This window comes from Vigna unguiculata, chromosome 7 (genome assembly GCF_004118075.2).
Source record: "Vigna unguiculata cultivar IT97K-499-35 chromosome 7, ASM411807v1, whole genome shotgun sequence".
Lineage (NCBI taxonomy): Eukaryota > Viridiplantae > Streptophyta > Magnoliopsida > Fabales > Fabaceae > Vigna > Vigna unguiculata.
In genome coordinates this window covers 21285879-21306229 of record NC_040285.1, presented here as the reverse complement: position 1 = coordinate 21306229, position 20351 = coordinate 21285879, and the positions used below count along the sequence as shown (strand labels likewise).

The 20351-nt window shown below is 31.4% G+C and overlaps 1 protein-coding gene across 1 annotated transcript; it reads right to left on the bottom strand.

Annotated features, from left to right (window-relative positions):
- Positions 1 to 4222: 4222 nt before the first annotated feature.
- Positions 4223 to 16482, bottom strand: LOC114190969 (serine/threonine-protein phosphatase BSL1). The gene is made up of 21 exons (XM_028080068.1): positions 15750 to 16482; positions 15612 to 15672; positions 15391 to 15469; positions 15213 to 15292; positions 15012 to 15106; positions 14290 to 14389; positions 14117 to 14186; positions 13769 to 13870; positions 11545 to 11626; positions 11254 to 11421; positions 8578 to 8755; positions 8266 to 8467; positions 8023 to 8190; positions 7611 to 7849; positions 6646 to 6730; positions 6454 to 6552; positions 6184 to 6383; positions 5900 to 5975; positions 5198 to 5333; positions 4984 to 5123; positions 4223 to 4707 (listed from the first exon to the last, which is right to left on the bottom strand). Exons 1-21 carry the CDS (start codon positions 15949 to 15951, stop codon positions 4624 to 4626), a joined length of 2646 nt encoding a protein of 881 aa, XP_027935869.1. The 5' UTR covers positions 15952 to 16482; the 3' UTR covers positions 4223 to 4623.
- Positions 16483 to 20351: the final 3869 nt, after the last annotated feature.

Sequence of the window (20351 nt, the reverse complement as noted above, 5' to 3'; positions counted from 1 at the left end):
ATTAACAATTAATAATATATGTATAGTTTATAATGATAAAAGTTATTTTTAACAAAATAGTGGCTATTATTTATAATTGTTAATATTCAATTTGGATTAATGAATATTATTGAAATTAATACAAAATATAGTTGAGTTATAATAATTATTATTATTTATTTTAAAATTACTAGGATAAACACATCACGTATTTTATTATTAAGACTAAATATGTTTTTTTATCTATCAAAATTGAAATTAGTCATTGTACCTTTCAATCATGCTAAGTGATTAAAAGAAAATAATAAAAATTCGTTACATCATGTCAATTATGTTTTTTGCAAATCTCTTGAAGTGAATACTAATTGATGTATGCATTTGTCTCTCTAAATACATCTGTTCAGTGGTATCTTCTCAAGCAAACATAACTTTAATAAAATTAGAATACTTGATGATTCATTAATTGATTAAATAATTTTATTTTTCCGTAACTTATATTGTGTGTAATTTTTGGTGAGTTTTTGGGAGAATGAGAATACTAAATTTTTTACATTTTTTTGTTAATGTTGTTCTTTTCTTTTCTTTTAATCTTAATGAAGTAATATAAAATACAAAATCCTGAAACAAAACTAAAAAACGCATTCTCTCACACTCAAAATTAGTAATGTCTTCAAGAAAAACATAGAAATACATGAATGAAGACAATTGCAATAAAAAAATAAATAAGGGAAAGAAAGAAGAAATTCCTGCAGCCGACAACTATCAGAAGAAAGAGCTTAATACCCAAATGAAGAGATTTGTTAAAGATGATTTCCTAAAAATTTCTAAACAAAAATTCATTGACAATAATCGATATTCAAAAGAAAAAGATAAAATAAAATAAGAGAATCATCCCAAATCAAAGCACACGAAGAAAAGACAATCAACGGCGATTATAAACATTTAAGGTTAAATTATTTTAGACACTCCCATTTTTGTAACGAAATATTAAGTAGGTTTTATTCTTTTTATTTGACTAAATTGGATTTTTATTTTGAAAAATATGTTGTAATTAGGTTCTTTCTGTTAGTAGTATATTAACGGTGTTAATTATGTATCACATGTCAGCACGTGTTTTTTTTATTTTTTTATTTTTATTTTTATAATTTTTAAAAATAAAAATTGTCATGTGTCAATTTGACGTTGTGTCAATTTTTATTTGTTATTTTGTCTCAATTTGGTCTCAACTTTTTTAAAAATTAATCAATTTCAGTCCCTATACCAAATTTAATTTTTATATAAATTTTACAATGGTATTTTTATTATAAGTGATATTTTTAATAAAATTAAGTTTATTTAAATGTGTATTTTGCATTAAATTTTATTTAAATGTCACCATGATATTTTATAACAAGATTAAGTTTTAATTTTACATTGAACTTTATTAAATATTGTTTCAAATATTTATATATCAATAATTTATAGATAAATGTTGGAGTTGGTTTAAAAATAACAACTTTATAAATTAAATTGTAAAATTTAAATAAATATATTTATTTTAAATTGTTATAAAATTGTTTTAAATTTTTACAATTAAATTTATAAATTTTTTATTTTTAAACCAACTCTAACATTTATCTATAAATTATAGATATATAAATATTTAAAACAAAATTTAAATAAAATTCAATGCAAAATATACATTTAAATAAACTTAATTTTGTTAAAAATTTCAATTATAATAAAAATATCATTGTAAAATTTATATAAAAATTAAATTTGGTATAGAGATGAAATTAATTCAGTTTAAAAAAATAATGACCAAATTGAGACACAATAACAAATATAAGCATTACATTGAAACTTTTCACATCCAATAGTGACATATGATATTGTCACTGCTACATTACATTATCGGTGTCACGTGGCACAGCGTCAAATTGACACGTGGCAATTTTTATTTATGTTTTAAAATTATAAAAAAATAAATAATTAAAGAAAATAAAAAAAAAAAACACGTGCTGACATGTGCACATAGTTAACACGGTTAGTGTACTACTAACGAAAGGACCTAATTGCAACGAATTTTCCAAAATAGAAACCCAATTGAGTCAAATAAAAATAAGGAAACCTACTTAAAATTTTGTTACAAAAATGGGAACCTTTGGAATGATTTAACCAATATTTAAACATAAAATTTCAATTCAATCTTAAAATTTTAAACATGAATGTTAAAATGTTTCCTAAATAAGTTCATTTATTAAATTAATCAATTGTTAGAAAAAATTTTGGTAATGAAATTTAGAAATTTAAATTAATGTTATTAGTATGAATTTAATATTGAAAGTAATAGTGTAATAGATGTATGATTTTGATCAATAAAAAATAATTAAAAAGTTGTATTTCGCATAATAATCAATCAAAAGCATCATTTTATGTCTTACCCTTCATTCTCCTTCTTCTCTTCTACTCAAGAATGCGATTTTTGGAATATATTGGTACAATTCTATTTTGATATTATAAAAGTGGTGTAAAATTTGAAAAAAAAATTGATCAAGTGTAAATCGTGGAAAGTTGAGACGATTTCATTGTAAAAAAGTCATATCGGTCAAAGACGACTTAACTTAAAATAAGTTGAAGTCTTACCAAATCAAAGAAATTTTCTTACAAAAATAAAATTTTTTATATAATCAAACGACTTTAATTAAGTTTCCTAAGTAAAGTTGTGCCATTATGACACAACTTCAGAGATGATCGTAAAATTAAAGAAGTCATATCTTTACCTAACGACTTTTATGTGCACATGAAGCAATTATGAAATTATATGAAGAAAACCCAAAAAGGAAAAGTATTAATCTATAACACTTTTTATATTAGAAAAAAAAAAGTAAAATAAAAAGGAACATAAAAATTGGTTAAACAATGATATGGCTTCTTTATTTTTGCAATCTTTACGAAAGTCTTGCCATAATGGTACGACTTTGTTTAGGAAACTTAATTAAAGTCATCTTGTTATATGACAATTTCCATTTTTACATGAACGTTTTTTTGTTTTTGCACGACTTCAACTCATTTTAAATGAAATTACCTTTGACTAATATGACTTTTTTATAATGAAGTTATTCCAATTTCCCACGACTTCTCTTTAATAAAAAAATTTCAAAATTTGCACCACTTTTATAATATCGTAATGGAATTGCACCAATACGATACACTTCTTGAGCAAACTTGCATGAACAGTTAAAGCTCAAGAGATGGAGCAATGATGGAAGAAAAGAGATTTATGAATAACGGCATTTGATAAACTAGAGACGTGGTGGAACTAAAATGCGAAAAGGTTGACAGGAGACTAGAGAAGAAAAAAATGTTATGTAGTGTTATGAATTATATAATCTGTAATATAAATTTTATAATAAATTTGAGATTGCATAAATCAAAAGATAAAATTTTATATTATTCCGAATTGTATAATAAAAGATACAAAGTTTACATTACATTTCGGATTGTAAAATTTAAAATACATTCAAATATAATTTAGAATATAAAAATAATATATATATATATATATATATATATATATATATATATATATTTGTTCCAAAATGCATAATTAGAAAGATTTACACATTTACAATCTGAAACTTAAATTGAAAAAAATGAGAAACATCATTTTTATTTATTTTATTAAATATATAAATGATATTTCTAAAACTAGGGGGTGGTACAAGAAATACAGGAAACAATAGCCCTTCAGGTGAAAACATGCACCTACATGCAAGTCCAAACACATAAGATGAAGAGGACAATCTTGTAGAGGCAGCTTGGTTTTGCACCTCCATATATTCTTCCTACACCCCCATATAAATAAAATTTCAGTTTAACCCTTCCGGTGTGTATAATTTAAAAACTTTTTTTTAAAACAAACTTTCAGATTACACAATCTAAAAATAAAAAATAATTTTTACATTGTACCAAAATTAGTCATGCTTTACTTACTGAAAATAAATTTTGACTTCCAAATTATATAATTCGAAAGTTAATAATTTTCAGAAAAAGTATAAAATGAAAGCAAAAATTACATGAGAATGTTGAAACAAAATGGAGGTGCAAGAAGAAACTTCTCTTTTTGAAAGGAATATTGCCTTTTTATTTTTTGTGGAGGCCTTTCCCTTTTAGTTTTTAGACCGGGGATACTTTTATAAACATCTGAAGCACCCACTTTGAAGCATGTGAAATACTAAAAATTCAGAGACTTGAGAAACGATTGATCCAAAGGTTATGAACATTTATATAAAGAGGAAAAAATATTTCTATATGATACAATATATACTAATCAACGGTATTCCCTCACTAAGTCATACATCCCATGTTGAAGGGGAGCTGACACTAACATCTCTTCCACTTTATCCATGTCCCAAGCCTTATAAACCCAATCTCCACAACACAATCATTCTCTAATTGGCTAACATAAAATAATGCACTCTCTCAAGCTATTTGCATGCTAATGAGAGTTTGCTTTTCTGCAACTACAGAAGAAATACAGTACAAACTATGTATTCAGTCAACAACGGCAAGTATACATATCAGAAAATTTGGTGGCAGGATATCAAGCGATAATGAGAAATCCCCAATGTGCACTATTTATTTCATGTCCTGAACTGTGTCTCATATATATGCTAGTGAACCACGGTCAAGGTCTGGTTGAGGTCTACCCCGAGTAGGAGTTGGTGGCCTCTGAATATTAAGCTCCTGACAAAAGCAATTATAACAAGTCCAGTTCAGTAAATTTTAAATATAATTTTGGAGAGAAAAAAAAAAAAAGATTTTCTACTGGATTTTATGTATTGGTCTTCTGCTGTGTTTGTTTTCAAAATACACTGAAGAACGCCGATTCTGAAATTTTAAAATATATTAAAACATTTTTAAGTATCAACATCAATGTATTTTTAATGTTCAGCAGAGGATAATACCAACAAATTCAGCAGAGAATCTGGACTCAGAAAATTACTGCATAAAGGGGCTCACCTGCATCCATGTCTCATCCATACCACGCTCAGGAGAAGTTTCAGGAGACTGAAGGGGAGGTGGTAAAGGATGAATTAATTTTGGAACCACAACCAAACCCCTGCCAACTACCAGTATAGCTCCCGCATTGTTTGCAGTTCCTAAACAACACACATCATTAGGATAGAAATGCTGTAAGATGCAAACTAGAAAGCACCTGAGAAATTATACTTACCACAATAGTTAGTAGCAGAAAAAAGGGTGATTAGTTGTCCCTGGGCAAATCGTTCAAAACCATCCATGACGCACTCATGGGCCCTTATAATGAGCTGTAATTTATTTTTCTTACAGAAGTCTGTGACGCGATCAGGCTGCATAAAATAAGAAAAGCAATAGGTCAGCTTCCCATTTAAATAGCAAGAACTTTGAGGCATACCCACCATTGCATGATATTCCTTTGTGAAAAAATATGATTTTTGAATTGGGTCCAAAACAATAGCTAATAATTCATAATACTTTTGCATATCAAATGGTGTCTTAATTACTAATATAAATGGAAAGTAATATTATAATTAGTTTCCAGAGATGCAACAAATCAATAGGCCCTAGGGCTAGGTAATCAAATGGTGGAAATTGAAATTCAAAAGAATAACGCTCAAAATACAACAAAGCTTCTGTTTATTGATTTTTGACAGATATAAATGGGGAGGGGGGAAGGGAAGATGAAACAATGGTTCTTCCAACACGGAATGTGGATGACATGCATAATAACAAGATAAATCATCAACTAGGACCACACCATTCATACAGTAGTTTGTAATCTTAGCTGTAAACATGAGGATACATGTTCATATATCATAACCTAAGGGAGGTGAGATTCGAAAATTGACCAATAGAAAGGTCCATTTACAATGAAAGATAACATATATATACTTACACCAAAAGTGACAAGCCCTGGGCCTCTGGCATTTGGTCTCAAACCCTCTACACTGTCATTTTCTGTGGGATCAGACCTACACAAACCCATAGAAATTGTAACAAAAACGGAACAGAAAAAGGTGACCCAAGGCACATCACGCCCAACAAGAGGGGTTGGGGGAGGGTAAACGTTCCCTTACTGGTGCATTAAGGATCACACTCAATGATAAGATTGGGAGGGGAGTTGCATATATAATAACAAGAAGCCAAATGACAAAAATAGATGGATAAACAAAGAGGTACCATAGAAGGTCCATTAAAATAATAGATCCTGCGTCCATTGTTATGGGTCTTTCAAGCTTCTCTATTTGTTCTACTGAATTGATAGACCTTCCAATGCCACCGTGCATACAGATAATTTTCTTTTCAATAAGAGCTGCTAACGGAAGATAATTAAAAAGTTGATTGAATCGTGTCCATGCCCATATACCATCATTTTCACCCTGCAAGAACGTAGTTAGTTGCAGAGTTAAATCAAAAGGTTGAATGAATACAAGTTGTTTATGTCTCTACCATTCTTTCAATGCACTCAATACGAAAACCAAATAATGCATTTATGTCAGCAGCTTCGTGATTTCCTCGTATCAAGTGAACATTCTCTGGATATTCAATCTACATAATAAGAAGAACGTCAGTAGTCAAATACAAACACAAAGAAAGAAAATACAATAATACAAGACAATGTAAAATTAAATGGTAGCCTGCCTTGAGAGCAAGTAGTAAGGTAATGGTTTCCAAGCTGTGTTGTCCTCGATCAACGTAATCCCCCAAAAACAGGTAGTCAATATAACTGAAACCTCGCACTGGTTAGCTAATTCCAAAATATTTGTACGAAAAAGCATAGCATGAGAAAAATGTCTTTGAAAAAATCTAACTTGGGTATTCACTAAAAGAAATGTATTATTAACACAGAACAAAACCAAAACAGAGAAGGTGCCAGATTAACCTATTCTTTTGAGCACATTTTAACTCCCAACCATCAGTTGGCACATTTTACTTCAAATCACAACAAATTGAAAGTATACATGTCTGAACATGGTTTTTGGACTTAAACAGTGCAGAGTAAAAGTAAATACAACAAACTATTAAGAAGAAAAAAAATCCACAAGCAAAGAAAGACAGCCCAAAGTTCAAGGCTCCCACTTAATGAGTGGGGCCACGGGAGAATAAATGTCAACAATCTTATCCCAATAAGCAGATAAATTGTACCAAGATTTGAAACCATGACCTCCACATAACAAAAAGCAACCTTACCAACACACAGGGTATGTTTTTAAGAGTTAATTTGTCTTAAACTGAATTCAAAAGAATTAACCACCGATAAAAGTGCAGAATATTATCCCTCAATACCACAACTGTAACTAACATATAAACTTCAAAAATAATTTACACACAATAACAAATACTCTTAAAAAAGAATGTGGTGATGTGCTTGCCAACCACAATCCATTATTTTAAAACTTAATATGGATGGTTGACCTTCACAATAAGCTAGTTCATTATCAGAATGATGGGGCTAAGTTTCAATGACTGCAAAGTAATAAGATCAGGGATTTCATGATAGATATCACAGGAAGTGGGCCAGAGAGTTGGTTTATACTGTATATATACTTTGCTATTTTGATACATGAGCAATGTCAATCTACCATGTATATTTGTAACAAACTTACGTGATGTCTCCTGCAGTAGAAGGAAATCCATATTCATCAAATAGCCGCATCAAATCACCAAACTGACCATGAAGATCACCAAATACTTTAACAGGAGCTTTAAGCTGAAGAACAGTTGGTTCATGCATAAATATTTGCTCGGCAGCATAGCAAAGTTCACCCACTTCATAAGAATCCAAGAAAAACCGCCTGTTAGCAGGAGCTTTCCAGTTGCGAGGCCTAAGCAGAGTTGAAATTATCTGGCAAGAAGACAGCGGAAATAAGAAATTGTCCTTTTTTTATTTTTTTTATCGGTGATAATAAGAGATTGTCTAATATAGCAATATGGTAATTAAGTGGGTAGACAATAGGCAATTTATGTCAAGCACTGATAATATAAACAAAGCAGAATAAAAAATCAAATAATTCTTACCTTTTTATGTAATCCCTGAGGAGATTTCTGCCTGGTGAACTTCTTTGTAGGATATGGCAAATCATTATTTATGGGAATCATGCGTCTGCTTTCATTTTCAAATTGATCTAGCGATAATTGCCTCACCATTCCACCCAGGTTACCAACAGCCTCCTTGGCAACTACAACCTGTAACAAACGTACATGATTTTGCATGCTTGAGAGGAACATTATCAGATTTAAACAAGGATTCCAAGCACATACAGCTCTAGGATGAAGGCGAACATCTCCCTCTGTGTCACTTCCATCTGAAACAGTTTCGGCAGCTTGTGAGTTCTCATCTGATGCAGATGTTTCTTCAGCAGGACTACTGGATATGGCCTGCACAGCTTGCCATACAGCAGTCGCCGCCTCAGCTTCAGCAGCTGATGCTTCCCTAAGTTTCTCCAAGGAATTCCTGTCCATGCTGATAAAATGAACACATATCAAGTTGTCATAAAACTGAAATAGTCTGGGCATAAAGACAGTGAAGTACAAGTGTCGAGCTTCTAAAGAAGGAAGCAACAAATGATATACCCGGAGCCACTAGATGAAAGAATGTCTGATCCACCATCCAACTTCGCGGTCGTTACATTATAATTTAAGTTAGATTGACTTGGTTTGGAGGTTGTAACAGATGAAGCTCTCTCAGCAGAATTAATGTCAGACTGCAATGGTGAATTTTCAGCAACTAAGAAATCATCTAGTAATATATCTGCACAGGATAACATGTTTCTATTAGTGTTGATAAAAAAGAAACAAAATTTTGATATATATAAGAAACATCAGTTTAAGACAAATAAATTGTAAAATGATCACAACACTTGCAGTCCATAATACAAATTGGAAAATATAGTAACACATTAGCTACTTCAATAGGCATTTTATTTGCTTCTGCCTAACTATTGATAACTGACAATTAATCAAGTCAAGGCATTATAATGCGTAGCCCAAATGTCAACAATGCAATCAGAATATTTCCAGAAAAATGGTATAAAAGAGCAAGTGAGAAACAACGACTAAAACATAATTATGGTGCAATATATTCAAAAGAAAACAATCATTTTTCAGCAAACCAGCACAAATGCATGACATGTGAAAACCTAGAGTTTGATGGCAAAATATAAGACCATAGACAAACTATTTTTCTTGCTATGATAATAATATGGAAATCAAAAATAGTTGTATACTAAAGTCATTGAACATAGACTAGAAACTCGGTTAAACAAATTTGCATCAATTTAATTACAGCCAAACAGGCAGGACTTAAAGTGACAAGAGGGTCCTACATATTTCTTGCTAAGAAAGCATAAAGAGCTAGAGTCCACAAATCAGCCAATAACCCTTAAAGGGATGATTGATGCCATTTAATTTTAAATATAATATATATATATATATATATATATATATATATATAATACGTATATTAGTACAAAATGCTTTGATGATGTTAGATTTCATCTTAAAATCAATGTTGTAAAATAGCCGTCATAATAACAGCACTATTGCGCTACAGAATTCCTTGGATCCACAATCACAACTGTGCTGCAGTTGTCTGGCACCAAAACGATTATTGTGGCCTCTATGGGTTTAATAGTTGCGGCTCATGATATGGTGTCACAATTTTTGAGAGATGGATGTGGGACTGCATAACTTTTTTCCCATACTCAGTCCCATTATATCACTCCCGCACTCCCTTAAAACCTTTTATACTTCTCCCATACATATACCTCTGTTCATGGCTTCATGCAAGGATAAAGGAAGGAGTCATCCACTCCTCTGTCAGCTTTTGTTCACCTCCCCGTGCAACCTCTAGTCATCTTTGGCAAGTCTCTAGCGAATAGAACATGAGTTAATATTATGTCAATATTTCTGTTTTCTATTAGCACACAACTCAATTTTTTATACATATATATATATATATATATATATATATATTTATATGTAACATAGGTGATATTTCCTTTTTAGTCCCTCTGTTTTTTAATTTGTTAAGTTTGGTCCCTCAATTATCAAAAGGTTCAGGTCATCATCTAATTGCCAAAATATATGCAGAGGTCTTTTCTGTCCTTTTTTTCACTATGATGTAAGCTTGGCATTGATTTGCCCTTTTTCCACAAGTATGCTAACATAACTCAGACAGAACAGACCAAAAATGCCACATTCCACATGTTTTGGCAATTGTAAGACCATATTCAAACTTGAACAAATTAAAAATAGAAAAACAAAACAAAATGGAGCAACCTAGAGAGCAATAATATCATATATTATAACCACTATTTGCCTGCAATGCTACACATGGCTTTCCACCATTTGAGCAAGAAGTGAAGTTTCCAAACATGTATATAAACCCCAGCCTAATAACTGAGACAGGAGGTAATGTGGGTTCTCCAACACTACCCCACAACTACCTACTACACCATGCGAAACACAAAAAAAGTTGACAAAGATCCCCTCCACGGACCACAGAAACTGTGGCTACGGATCATGGGCCCCACAAGAAATTGTAGATTCCACATAAATTCAATTGGCAATAAGTCAATTTGAACATGAGTATATGAACCATGCCGTAACAATTGAGGTGGGTGATGTGCGACTTTCCAAAACCCCACCCCCATAGCTGCCTGTTGGACCAAGCAATACATGACAAAAGATGACAAAGATCCCCTCCACAAACCATAGAAAAAATAGAGTTGGGTTGAAGGCTCTACTATTATATTAGATTCCCTCTTAAATCCATTTAGAGTTAAGGTATATAAACGGCTCCATAAGATTGGAGGTTAGCAGTGTGGGAGATCTACAACCCCCACTCCCCTCCATAGAAAATTAGTAGATCAATTGATACAACACACAAAAAATAACAGAGATACAATCAACAAACCATGTAAACAATGGATATAAGCTCCAATTGTCCTATTAAATTTCATTTTAAAATGAATTGGCATTAAGCACAGTTGGTTGCAGGTGTATAAAACACACCCTAATAACAGAGGCAAGTAATATGGGACTTCCAACAATGGCACCTTTGTTGTGTAATTCATAAAGGCTAAATACATTGTAATAAACACAAGAAAGGCCTATCTATCCTTGTGAGCTTCACTGTTTTTGTAATAAAGAAATTGAATACGCCTCATTCAGTTTCTCAAGTCTCAATAAACTCTCAGATCTACAATTACAACAGCATCTCTCATAATGCAAGTACTTAATTCTTACCTCCTCTTAGTCCACCATAGATAAATATATGAGTACTAACAGCTGCTGCTGCATGGCGACAACGACGCATAAGCTCCAAAGAAGGGTCATAATCATGACCTTTGTTTGGGCGTGAGGAGGACACAATGCCATTTCTGTCCAACCAAACCCCAGCAGCAGTGTCCAATACTGTCAAAGCAAGAAAAAGAAAACTTAAGCATGGAATAAAGGGGGGAAATGGCAAAAAAAAAAAAAACCGTGACAAGAAATATACAATAAAATAATTGGTAATAACATAGAAAAGCAAGCTACCTGCAATGGAAGCTTCGCCTTCCACTGACCGTCCACCCCTGAGAACACCTCCCGTAACATGTAATCGTGCACCAACAAAAACCTGATAAAATGTGACGCCACATACAATCAAAGAACAATCTTCGGAGCTGTTAGACTATCCAAATGATATCTCCATATATTACGTGATTCTATCAGAATATTTTGGCCTTCAAAGAAAGATTCTTATATGATTCTTATTAATTCCACATATATTAAAATAGGATTAGGAGTCTTCTACTAGAGCTTAGTACTTTATCTTTGCTATCACATCTTTCAGAACAATATTGATTTAATGTTGGTCAGAATAATCTCTTTTTTCCTCCTTATCTACCCAGATACAGAACATTTCAACCAAAAGAAATAGGTAAGTTGGTGAAGATCAATTGACATCATTTTCGAAGTAGAGGTAAATGGCTTAAAACTTTTATTTTAGGTATTGTGTACGAAAGATAACTTTCAAGTGGTTATGAAATATAAAGCTTAGTTATCAATACTGGGTGGTGACAGAGTAGTTGCCCCCGAAACCCCCATAGCTGGATGGTCACTATTAATTTTTCATATTTAAATTAAATAACTTATATTACATATGCATGAATGCTAACAATAAAAAAGTAACCATAATTGAAGTTAGTTATATTCATAACTAAAAATTAAAAGCCATAATTTTAAGGTAAAAATAAAGAAGTCAATAACAATTGTCTAGTAATAAAAAATGACAACAATAAAGGCCAGCATAAGGTTGCATATCTGAATAAAAGAATGAGAAAAGGAATATAAAACAAAACATAAAATCTTCTTTCATGTGAACAGAACAGAGCCCAAAGGATATGAATAGTGTAGAGACCAGAGAATGGTGCGCAAAAGTCTTGACAACGACAACTTCAGTAGAGCATCAAGCATTTGAACAAAGAAGTTGGAGAAGGAGTTTGGAGAGTTCAGAAATAAAATCTCTAACAAAAATGAGAAGCTATGTTTTAAATTAGGTTGGAAATTCTAAAATTTTCTAGAAGCTTCTAGAATGTTCTAGAACAAGGAGTTTAAATGTCATAAACTAATTCCAACAACTAGTAGTTTGATGTTGGTTCATGCATCTAACTACCTCATTATCACATGAGCCAAGGAAGTTGCAACTTCCTTAGATTCCTTGCATGTTGATTTTTTTGGCCAATTCATTTAATTGTTTGTTTTCGTTTCCCCTTTTACTTCATGAACACACCTTCTCATCCTATGCTACAAACAAAAGGCTCCTCTCATGTATTTGAAATAAATGAGAACTAGAGTTTTTGTGAGATTTTCAAGTGTCTTGAAAGTTTGGTAATCTTAGCTTAGCTTTGTATATTAAGGACTTTCTTCAAGTGGCAAATCAATAATGCACTTATCCTTTCAAGGTGATGTGTTCTTTATCCATCTTCTACCTTGTCCATTGGATCTTTTTTTACCTTTGTTTTTGTCCTTCCAAAGCTTGGCCAAGACACTACATGGCATTTCTTGGTTGAGTTGGTTCAAATCCTTCTTAGATTTAATAGATCTTATGAGTACTACATCAGTCCCATACGGTGTGGATTGGTTGGAAATTCCGCTACAATGCCATGAGCTGGCCGTAAATGCAGCTGGGATCTCTGAGTCAGATGGTTTGCATCAAAGAAAGAAGATACAGTTGTTTTTTAGCCTTCCAAACATGTGAGAGTGGGAAAATAGGGTGTGTTCTAATAAAATAAAGGGGGAGGGGAAAATCCCAAGATATCCCCCCTCTCGCAAACAGCACCAAACAACAATGTTTGAGGATCCTAAAGGGGGAATTTAGTCTCATGCAATAGCAATTGCAAGGCTGCGGTATCAACCATGATTCATGAAGCTCCATGCACAACAGCAAGCTGTAAAGCTCCACAAGGCCGCTATAGCACACCATTACTACTATGGTTTAAAGTGAGACCCCACAATGAAACTTGGAGCTTTTTAATCATTAGATCAAAGTAAGACCAATTCTTACCATCAGGGTATGGGGACATACATGTACACAATAAACTTTACTTCGAGAATAAGAGAAGCTTACCGTACATGAATAGTCAAGAATAAAGATTGACATTAAATCATTCAAAGTAATAATGTGAAAGAAACAAAGGAATCCTAGTGAAGGAAAAACATTATATAAGAAACTCACAGTAGACCAAATAAGAAATTTAAATAGGAATCTCTCACTTACCGCAGCATGTTGATACCTTGGTGAAGGGGAAACTCCAGGGGCAAGGGTCCATTCCCACTGGCCATTCCTATGCATGAGCAGTCCATAGGCATCTGCTAGTGGCTGCAAAAGATAAGTACAATATATACTATTACATTTCACTAAATAGGCGAGAAGAAGATTCAAAAGTCAGAACAAAACAATAACAAAGAAAACTTTTCTGCTTTCATATGACTATTTGTCACAGTACACTACAATTTTGCAATGCAAATGGAGTGTTGATAATTCAGGTATGATTGATTAGCACATTAAGTTTTCTAAAAGCAACAGAATTTGATTATCTGATTAAAACAATATGATCAATCATACAGCTCCAGAAGAGTCTCTTCCACCACAGAGTAAAAACATTCCATCTGAGCGGGCACTAGCAGTTGCATACCTATAAATTGAGGGAGAATAGAGAAAAGATTCAATACATCCATATGTGTAGAAACAATGCAGACAGTTAAGGCTTCTTTAGCAAGGACAACAGAAAGACTTACATTCTTGCAGAAGGTCTGTCACCTTCTGGATTCAATTTCTGCCACACATAAGGTTTTTGAGCAGTATCCAAAACCCAAGCATCAGATACAACTCTTTTCCCTGCCACATGGTATAAAAAATTAAACTATTTATCATGTAGCGCAACACAGCAACACAACAAGCTCATTCTATACTCAGACAGAAATAAGTAGCATATGAGTGCCAAAGGAAAACAACTTAAAGAAATATCCACTAGCAGTTCAGCTGCATTTATTTTCAAAATTTTGAATTAAAATAAGATGAAGTTATTATGTAATAAGAACTGGTAAAAGAGAGTCAAACTTTAAAACACCAATTATTAATAGATTATATTGTGACTTTTCTTAATTCTTTGCATACATTCAACCTATTGAAGTGTAGAAAACCTAGAAAAAGGAAATAATGCACAAGGCATTCACAATTGTGATTGGGTTCCCTTTGGGGAAGTTCCAAAACACAGTCCAGGTAAGCTTGTCTCGGGAAGTTTTCGCCCAAAACACGTTTTGAAGGTCCCAAATATGAAATTCAAATTACAGAAAGTCAAGCTCATCATCCATGTTATGCTCTATAATTTTGCCAATTCGATTGTTCCATCAATAAAGTCTATGCTTCATATCTTGTTTTGTTTTCAACAACTAAATATTCACCACAGTTTTATTAGAAAGATTTGAAAACAGACAACCCAGTATTGAATTTGTCTTACCATCATTTCCACTGACAGTTACTAGGTATCTCTGAGCAACCAAATCCATTACATGGCCATAACGAGGTCCAGGGCCTTGCCCTTGTACCACAACCCTACAATTAAATCAAAATCAATTGCAACATTGACAAATTGCGTGATTTTGTCAAAGTTCTAGAAGTAGGAAAAAATAAAAACGTATCTATTTACAACCAATATCACCTGTGCCATTTGTATTTATCGTTGGTCAAGTCAAGCACGTAGAGATCATCAGTAGAATGCCCAGCTGGTCCTATCCCACCCTACCCAAGTGGAACCAGTCAAACAAATGTTAAGATGGCTAGACTAGTCAAGAAGATGAATCTCAATCCCCTTTATTAATCCCAATTCTGACAATCACCTGAAAAACAACCATGGTACCAACTGCAGCAGCTGCATGAGCAGCTCTAGGAGAAGGCGGCTCCCCGGCTGGTTTAAGACTAAACACTCCCAGCATAAAATCATTACTTTAGTACCAATTCATCAATCATTAATCTAATTTAAAAAAGAAAACTGAAAAACACACAGATGAGCTGAATTCAGAAAAAAATTAAGAATTGTGAAATTGTGGAATCAACCCACCTAGTCCATTTTCTAGTTTGCACGTCATATGAATGAACCGTATTTGTGACTCCAGCTAACCCTGCAAGGGTAAAGCACGGAAATTCAGCCACCAAAATCGGAAAAGAAAGCAAATAGAGTGTTTATAAAGGAACTTACTAATGCCAGGAGCGGAGGAAGATCCTCCTTCAATGGCGGTGGCGCCGCCAAACAGGATCAAGCGGGGACCCTGCGTCTTGGTGGCAGCAACTGCAGTGAGGGTGTGCCCACAACGAGGACCAGGCGCGTCCTCGTCGGTATCCCAGAAAGTTTCCAAAGTTCTATAGGTAGAGGCAGGGTAGAGCCACGGTTTCGACCCCATCAATTTCTCAGAAATTTTAGAATCAGAGAGAAAAAGACAAGAACCCTAAGATTCAACAACTGTGGTGGTGGGCCCGGACTTCCTCCGGACCCCTTAAACCTTATAGTATAGTACAATAGAGTACACCCTCTTCCTCTCTTCTTGACCTGTGTAACTTTTCAGATCAGAAAATTGATTACAGGTAGATACAAGAGATTGTGAATTTGATTAATTGGAAACAGAGAGATTAGAATGAGGGTTTTGGTTTGGGGAGTAAAGGAGTTACAGAGCAGGAAGAGAGGTGATGGTAATTTATGTTATTCCAATTCCACACAAACATAAACACAAACACAAAGAAGGCCTTATGAAGGAATAAGGAGGGGAAGACACATGGCACAAGTCAAAATAAGGTTACAGGCTGTCATTTGTGAAATGGAAAGTGAATGTCAAAATGCTTGACCATGACACCCCAAACTTCCCCAATTGTGGATACATACCCATTTGTGTTTGTATTGTACTAATACTACTACTGACTCATCCTCTGACAAAGGATATGTTTTCTCATGGTTCAGACATGGAAGTTAGTTTCTTTCGGGTTTATCACATGATGCACTTTGCTTTAAGATATTTTTTCCTCATTATTTTAACTCCTTTTCATCTTGAAAAGGACTTGCATTGCAGCTTCAATGTCCTCTCCCTTGTTTCAGGAAAATTAGATTCTCTTTGATTAGTATTATGTTATTATTATTATTTTTCCTTTTTATTTTTTCTCCTTCTTTAGATTCTTCTGAAGTTCTATGACAATGATATATACACATCTTTATTTGATATACATCTGTTAAAATTTATTTTCCTTTTTGTTCTTATCTCTCCTTTTATCATATTATATATATCTTATAAATTAATAAGGTGTTGATAAATATATAGGGTCTACATCAATGATTTTCCGCTAGATGTGTTTTGCCCAAGTCTAGGAAGAATATTATATAATATATTATTAATGTAGAAGTAAAGTAGGATAAGTGTTTTTTTTCATATACGGTACATTATAACAAAAATTATTTTTTCTTAAAAAGTGCATTACTATTTAGTTTTATCAATTTGTTTTCATCGTCATTCCTGAAAATTTAAGTATAAATTTAAGTTTTATACGGGATAAAATTAAAAAAATTAAATATCAAACAATGATATTTATCTTTCAAAAAAATGTTTAGTTAAAATATAATTTGAATAGAAGTGTTTAACTCATGAACGGATTTTAGTACTAGGAGCAATATGATATTAAAGATTTATTACATGTGAAAAGTTTTATATTAACTTTTTTGAAATTTATTGTATGAGAACATTCTCAAATATAAAAATATTTAATAAGTAAAAGTATGGAATCAGAAAAACTTATTTAAAATGACTTTCATATAAAATACAACTACAAAACTATACAAAAAGAAATTAATATTAAATTATATATATTTTTGTTACATTAATAACAATAATTAAATAATAAATTTTAAATATATTATTTTAGTCATCAAAAAATTTTGATCAAAATCCATCACTAATATAAATATAACTTAATGTGATATTAATCGAGAAAATCATAATATCATTTAACATATGATAGTGTATCTATTATTCTACTTTCATCAAAATTTCTTGATATAATAAATAATGTGAGATTTGAAAGACGGTCAAATTACTTTTGTGGTGACATGATAATTTATATTTAAAAAAAGGAAATTATAATTTAATGTTAAAGATTTAAAATTTTACTTCTTTAAAAAGTAATCAAATTAGTTTTTTTTATGAAGTAAAATTTGCTTAGTATGTGTTCCTTGTAAGTGTCAAATTTCAACGACATTTTAAATCATTTATAATTTAAAAAAGTTACTCTAGTATATCCTTCATCCCGCAATTAAAATTGTATTTCTTTAAAAGTGTAATATTATGACTTTATAACATAATAGCCTTGGAACTTTCTACCAAGTATAATATCAATATTACCATTAGATTTGTAATTCCCATTTTTCTGTCTTAAGCTTAATGGGCCTAGCTCTAGTGAGTAAGGGAGGGCCTAAGGTTAGCCCATCAGCCTTTGTCCAAAGGCAGAAAAACCCCTCAGTTATGTTTTTCACTCATCCATTCTCTCTTTTTCCCTCTCTCACTAAAACGTTGTTCTAACTCTTGTTCTCCTGTGAACCAGAAGCTTTGTTTGGGCACAAGAACCTTTTTGGAGCTACTCGAACTCTTCCTCCGTGTAAGTTGAGCTCGAACCTCCTTTTCTCCTTTCTAACTCTGCTGCATTGGTTTTGTCTAGGGTTCATCTTCGTAACTAGAGATGGCAAATAAACCCGTACCCGTGGGTATCATCCGAACCCGTCCCCGTTTTGACGGGGAATCCCCGCTTTGACTGGGTATGGGTATGGGTATGGGTAATACCCGAAATTTTCAACTGGGGATGGGGATGGAGATATATATATATATATATACCCGCCCAAATACCCGTCCCCGCTTAAATTACTAAACTATTTATAATTTATTAAATAATCTAAAAAATATATATAAATAAATAATATATTTACACATATAATATAATATAATATAATATAGTATATATACATATAAATAAAATATACTTATTTATATATATATATATATATATATATATATATATATATATATATATATATATTTACACATATACATGTAATATAATATAATATATATAATATATACGTATAAAACAAATTAATCATTTAACTAGTGAAATCTTTTATAAACATATTTATAACATTACAAATTTACAAAAATTTAAAAGGAATATATATATATATATATATATATATATATATATAAACATAAAATATCTACACATATACATATAATATATATATATATATACATAATAATATAATATATATTATTATATAATATAATATATACTTAAAATAAATATATATCTATATATATATATATATATAAACATAAAATATCCACACATATAATATATATTCATAGTAATATAATATATAATATAATATAATATATATACATAATTATATATATATAAACATAAGATATCCACACATATAATATATATATATATAGTAATATAATATATAATATAATATAATATAATATATATACATAATTATATATATATATATATATAACATATTTCTCATTCTCTTTGTTTTTTGTTATACACTTTGTTTACTCTCTCAATTGTCTGGTTTGCTTTTCAAGATTTAATTTTGAAGGTAATTTTTCTTCTTCTTATTACATAATTTTTACTCTTTATACATGGTTATGTTCAAATAGGTGTTCCTCAATTTCATTTTATGGAATAATTTTTAGGTTACACATTTGATTATCTTTATTTATTTATTTATTTTCATGAAAATGTTTGACTCTTATTTTGTAGCTCTTCTTTTTGTTACTTTGGTTATACACTTTTTTTACTCTCTTTTAATTGTCTGGCTTGTTCTTTAAGGTTTAAGCAGATCTTCAAGGTACTTTTCCTTTTATCATAATCTTAATTATACATTTTTTTTTTCCGTTATGTTATGTTCAAATGGATATTCTCAAATTTGGATCACACATTTAATTATCTTTACTCCTTTATGATAATTTTATTTATTATTTATTTTTTGTTTCATGATAATGTTTGATTCTCAATTTTAAGTGCTCAATTGCATAAATCCTTAATTTAATTCAAGATCAAAAGATGAAGAATCTATGTTTAAATTTGAATTATTATTAATTTAATTTTGTTATTTGTGCTATTTCGTTTAAGTGGTATAATATAAATTTTTAATAGTATAAAAAATATTTGAAATATTTTTAAACTTGATTATTGGTTTTCCTTTTATATTTTGTTAAAAAAGAAATTAACCTTTTTACTTTGTTTATTTTTTTTTTGTTACCTATGTTAGTTTCTAGAGAAAATGAGCACAGGAGATCAAGATTTGCAGGTACCAAGTCCACCACAGTGTTCACAACAACCAACTCCTTTTCAAAGTTCCAATAATGACAGTCAATCTCCATTGAATCCATCTACGCAAACACCTTCAGAAGTTCATGATGAAATACATTCAACAACACAAGTAGAGCCTGAGAAAGGGAAGTTGAAAAGTGTTGTGTGGGAACACTTTGAAAAGATAAAAGTTGATGAAAAATACAAAGCTAAATGTAACTATTGCAAGAAACTGCTTGGAGGAGAAACAAAGAATGGAACAAAGCACTTGCACCATCATACAAACATATGTATTCAAAAGAAGGCTTTAGCAAAAGGAAAAGGGGGACAAAAAACACTTTTTTCTAAGATTTCAAGTGGCAAAAAGGAATTGGCTTGTGGAGCTTATAATGAAGAAAATGCCAAGAGGGAACTTGCTACAATGATTATATTGCATGAATATCCATTG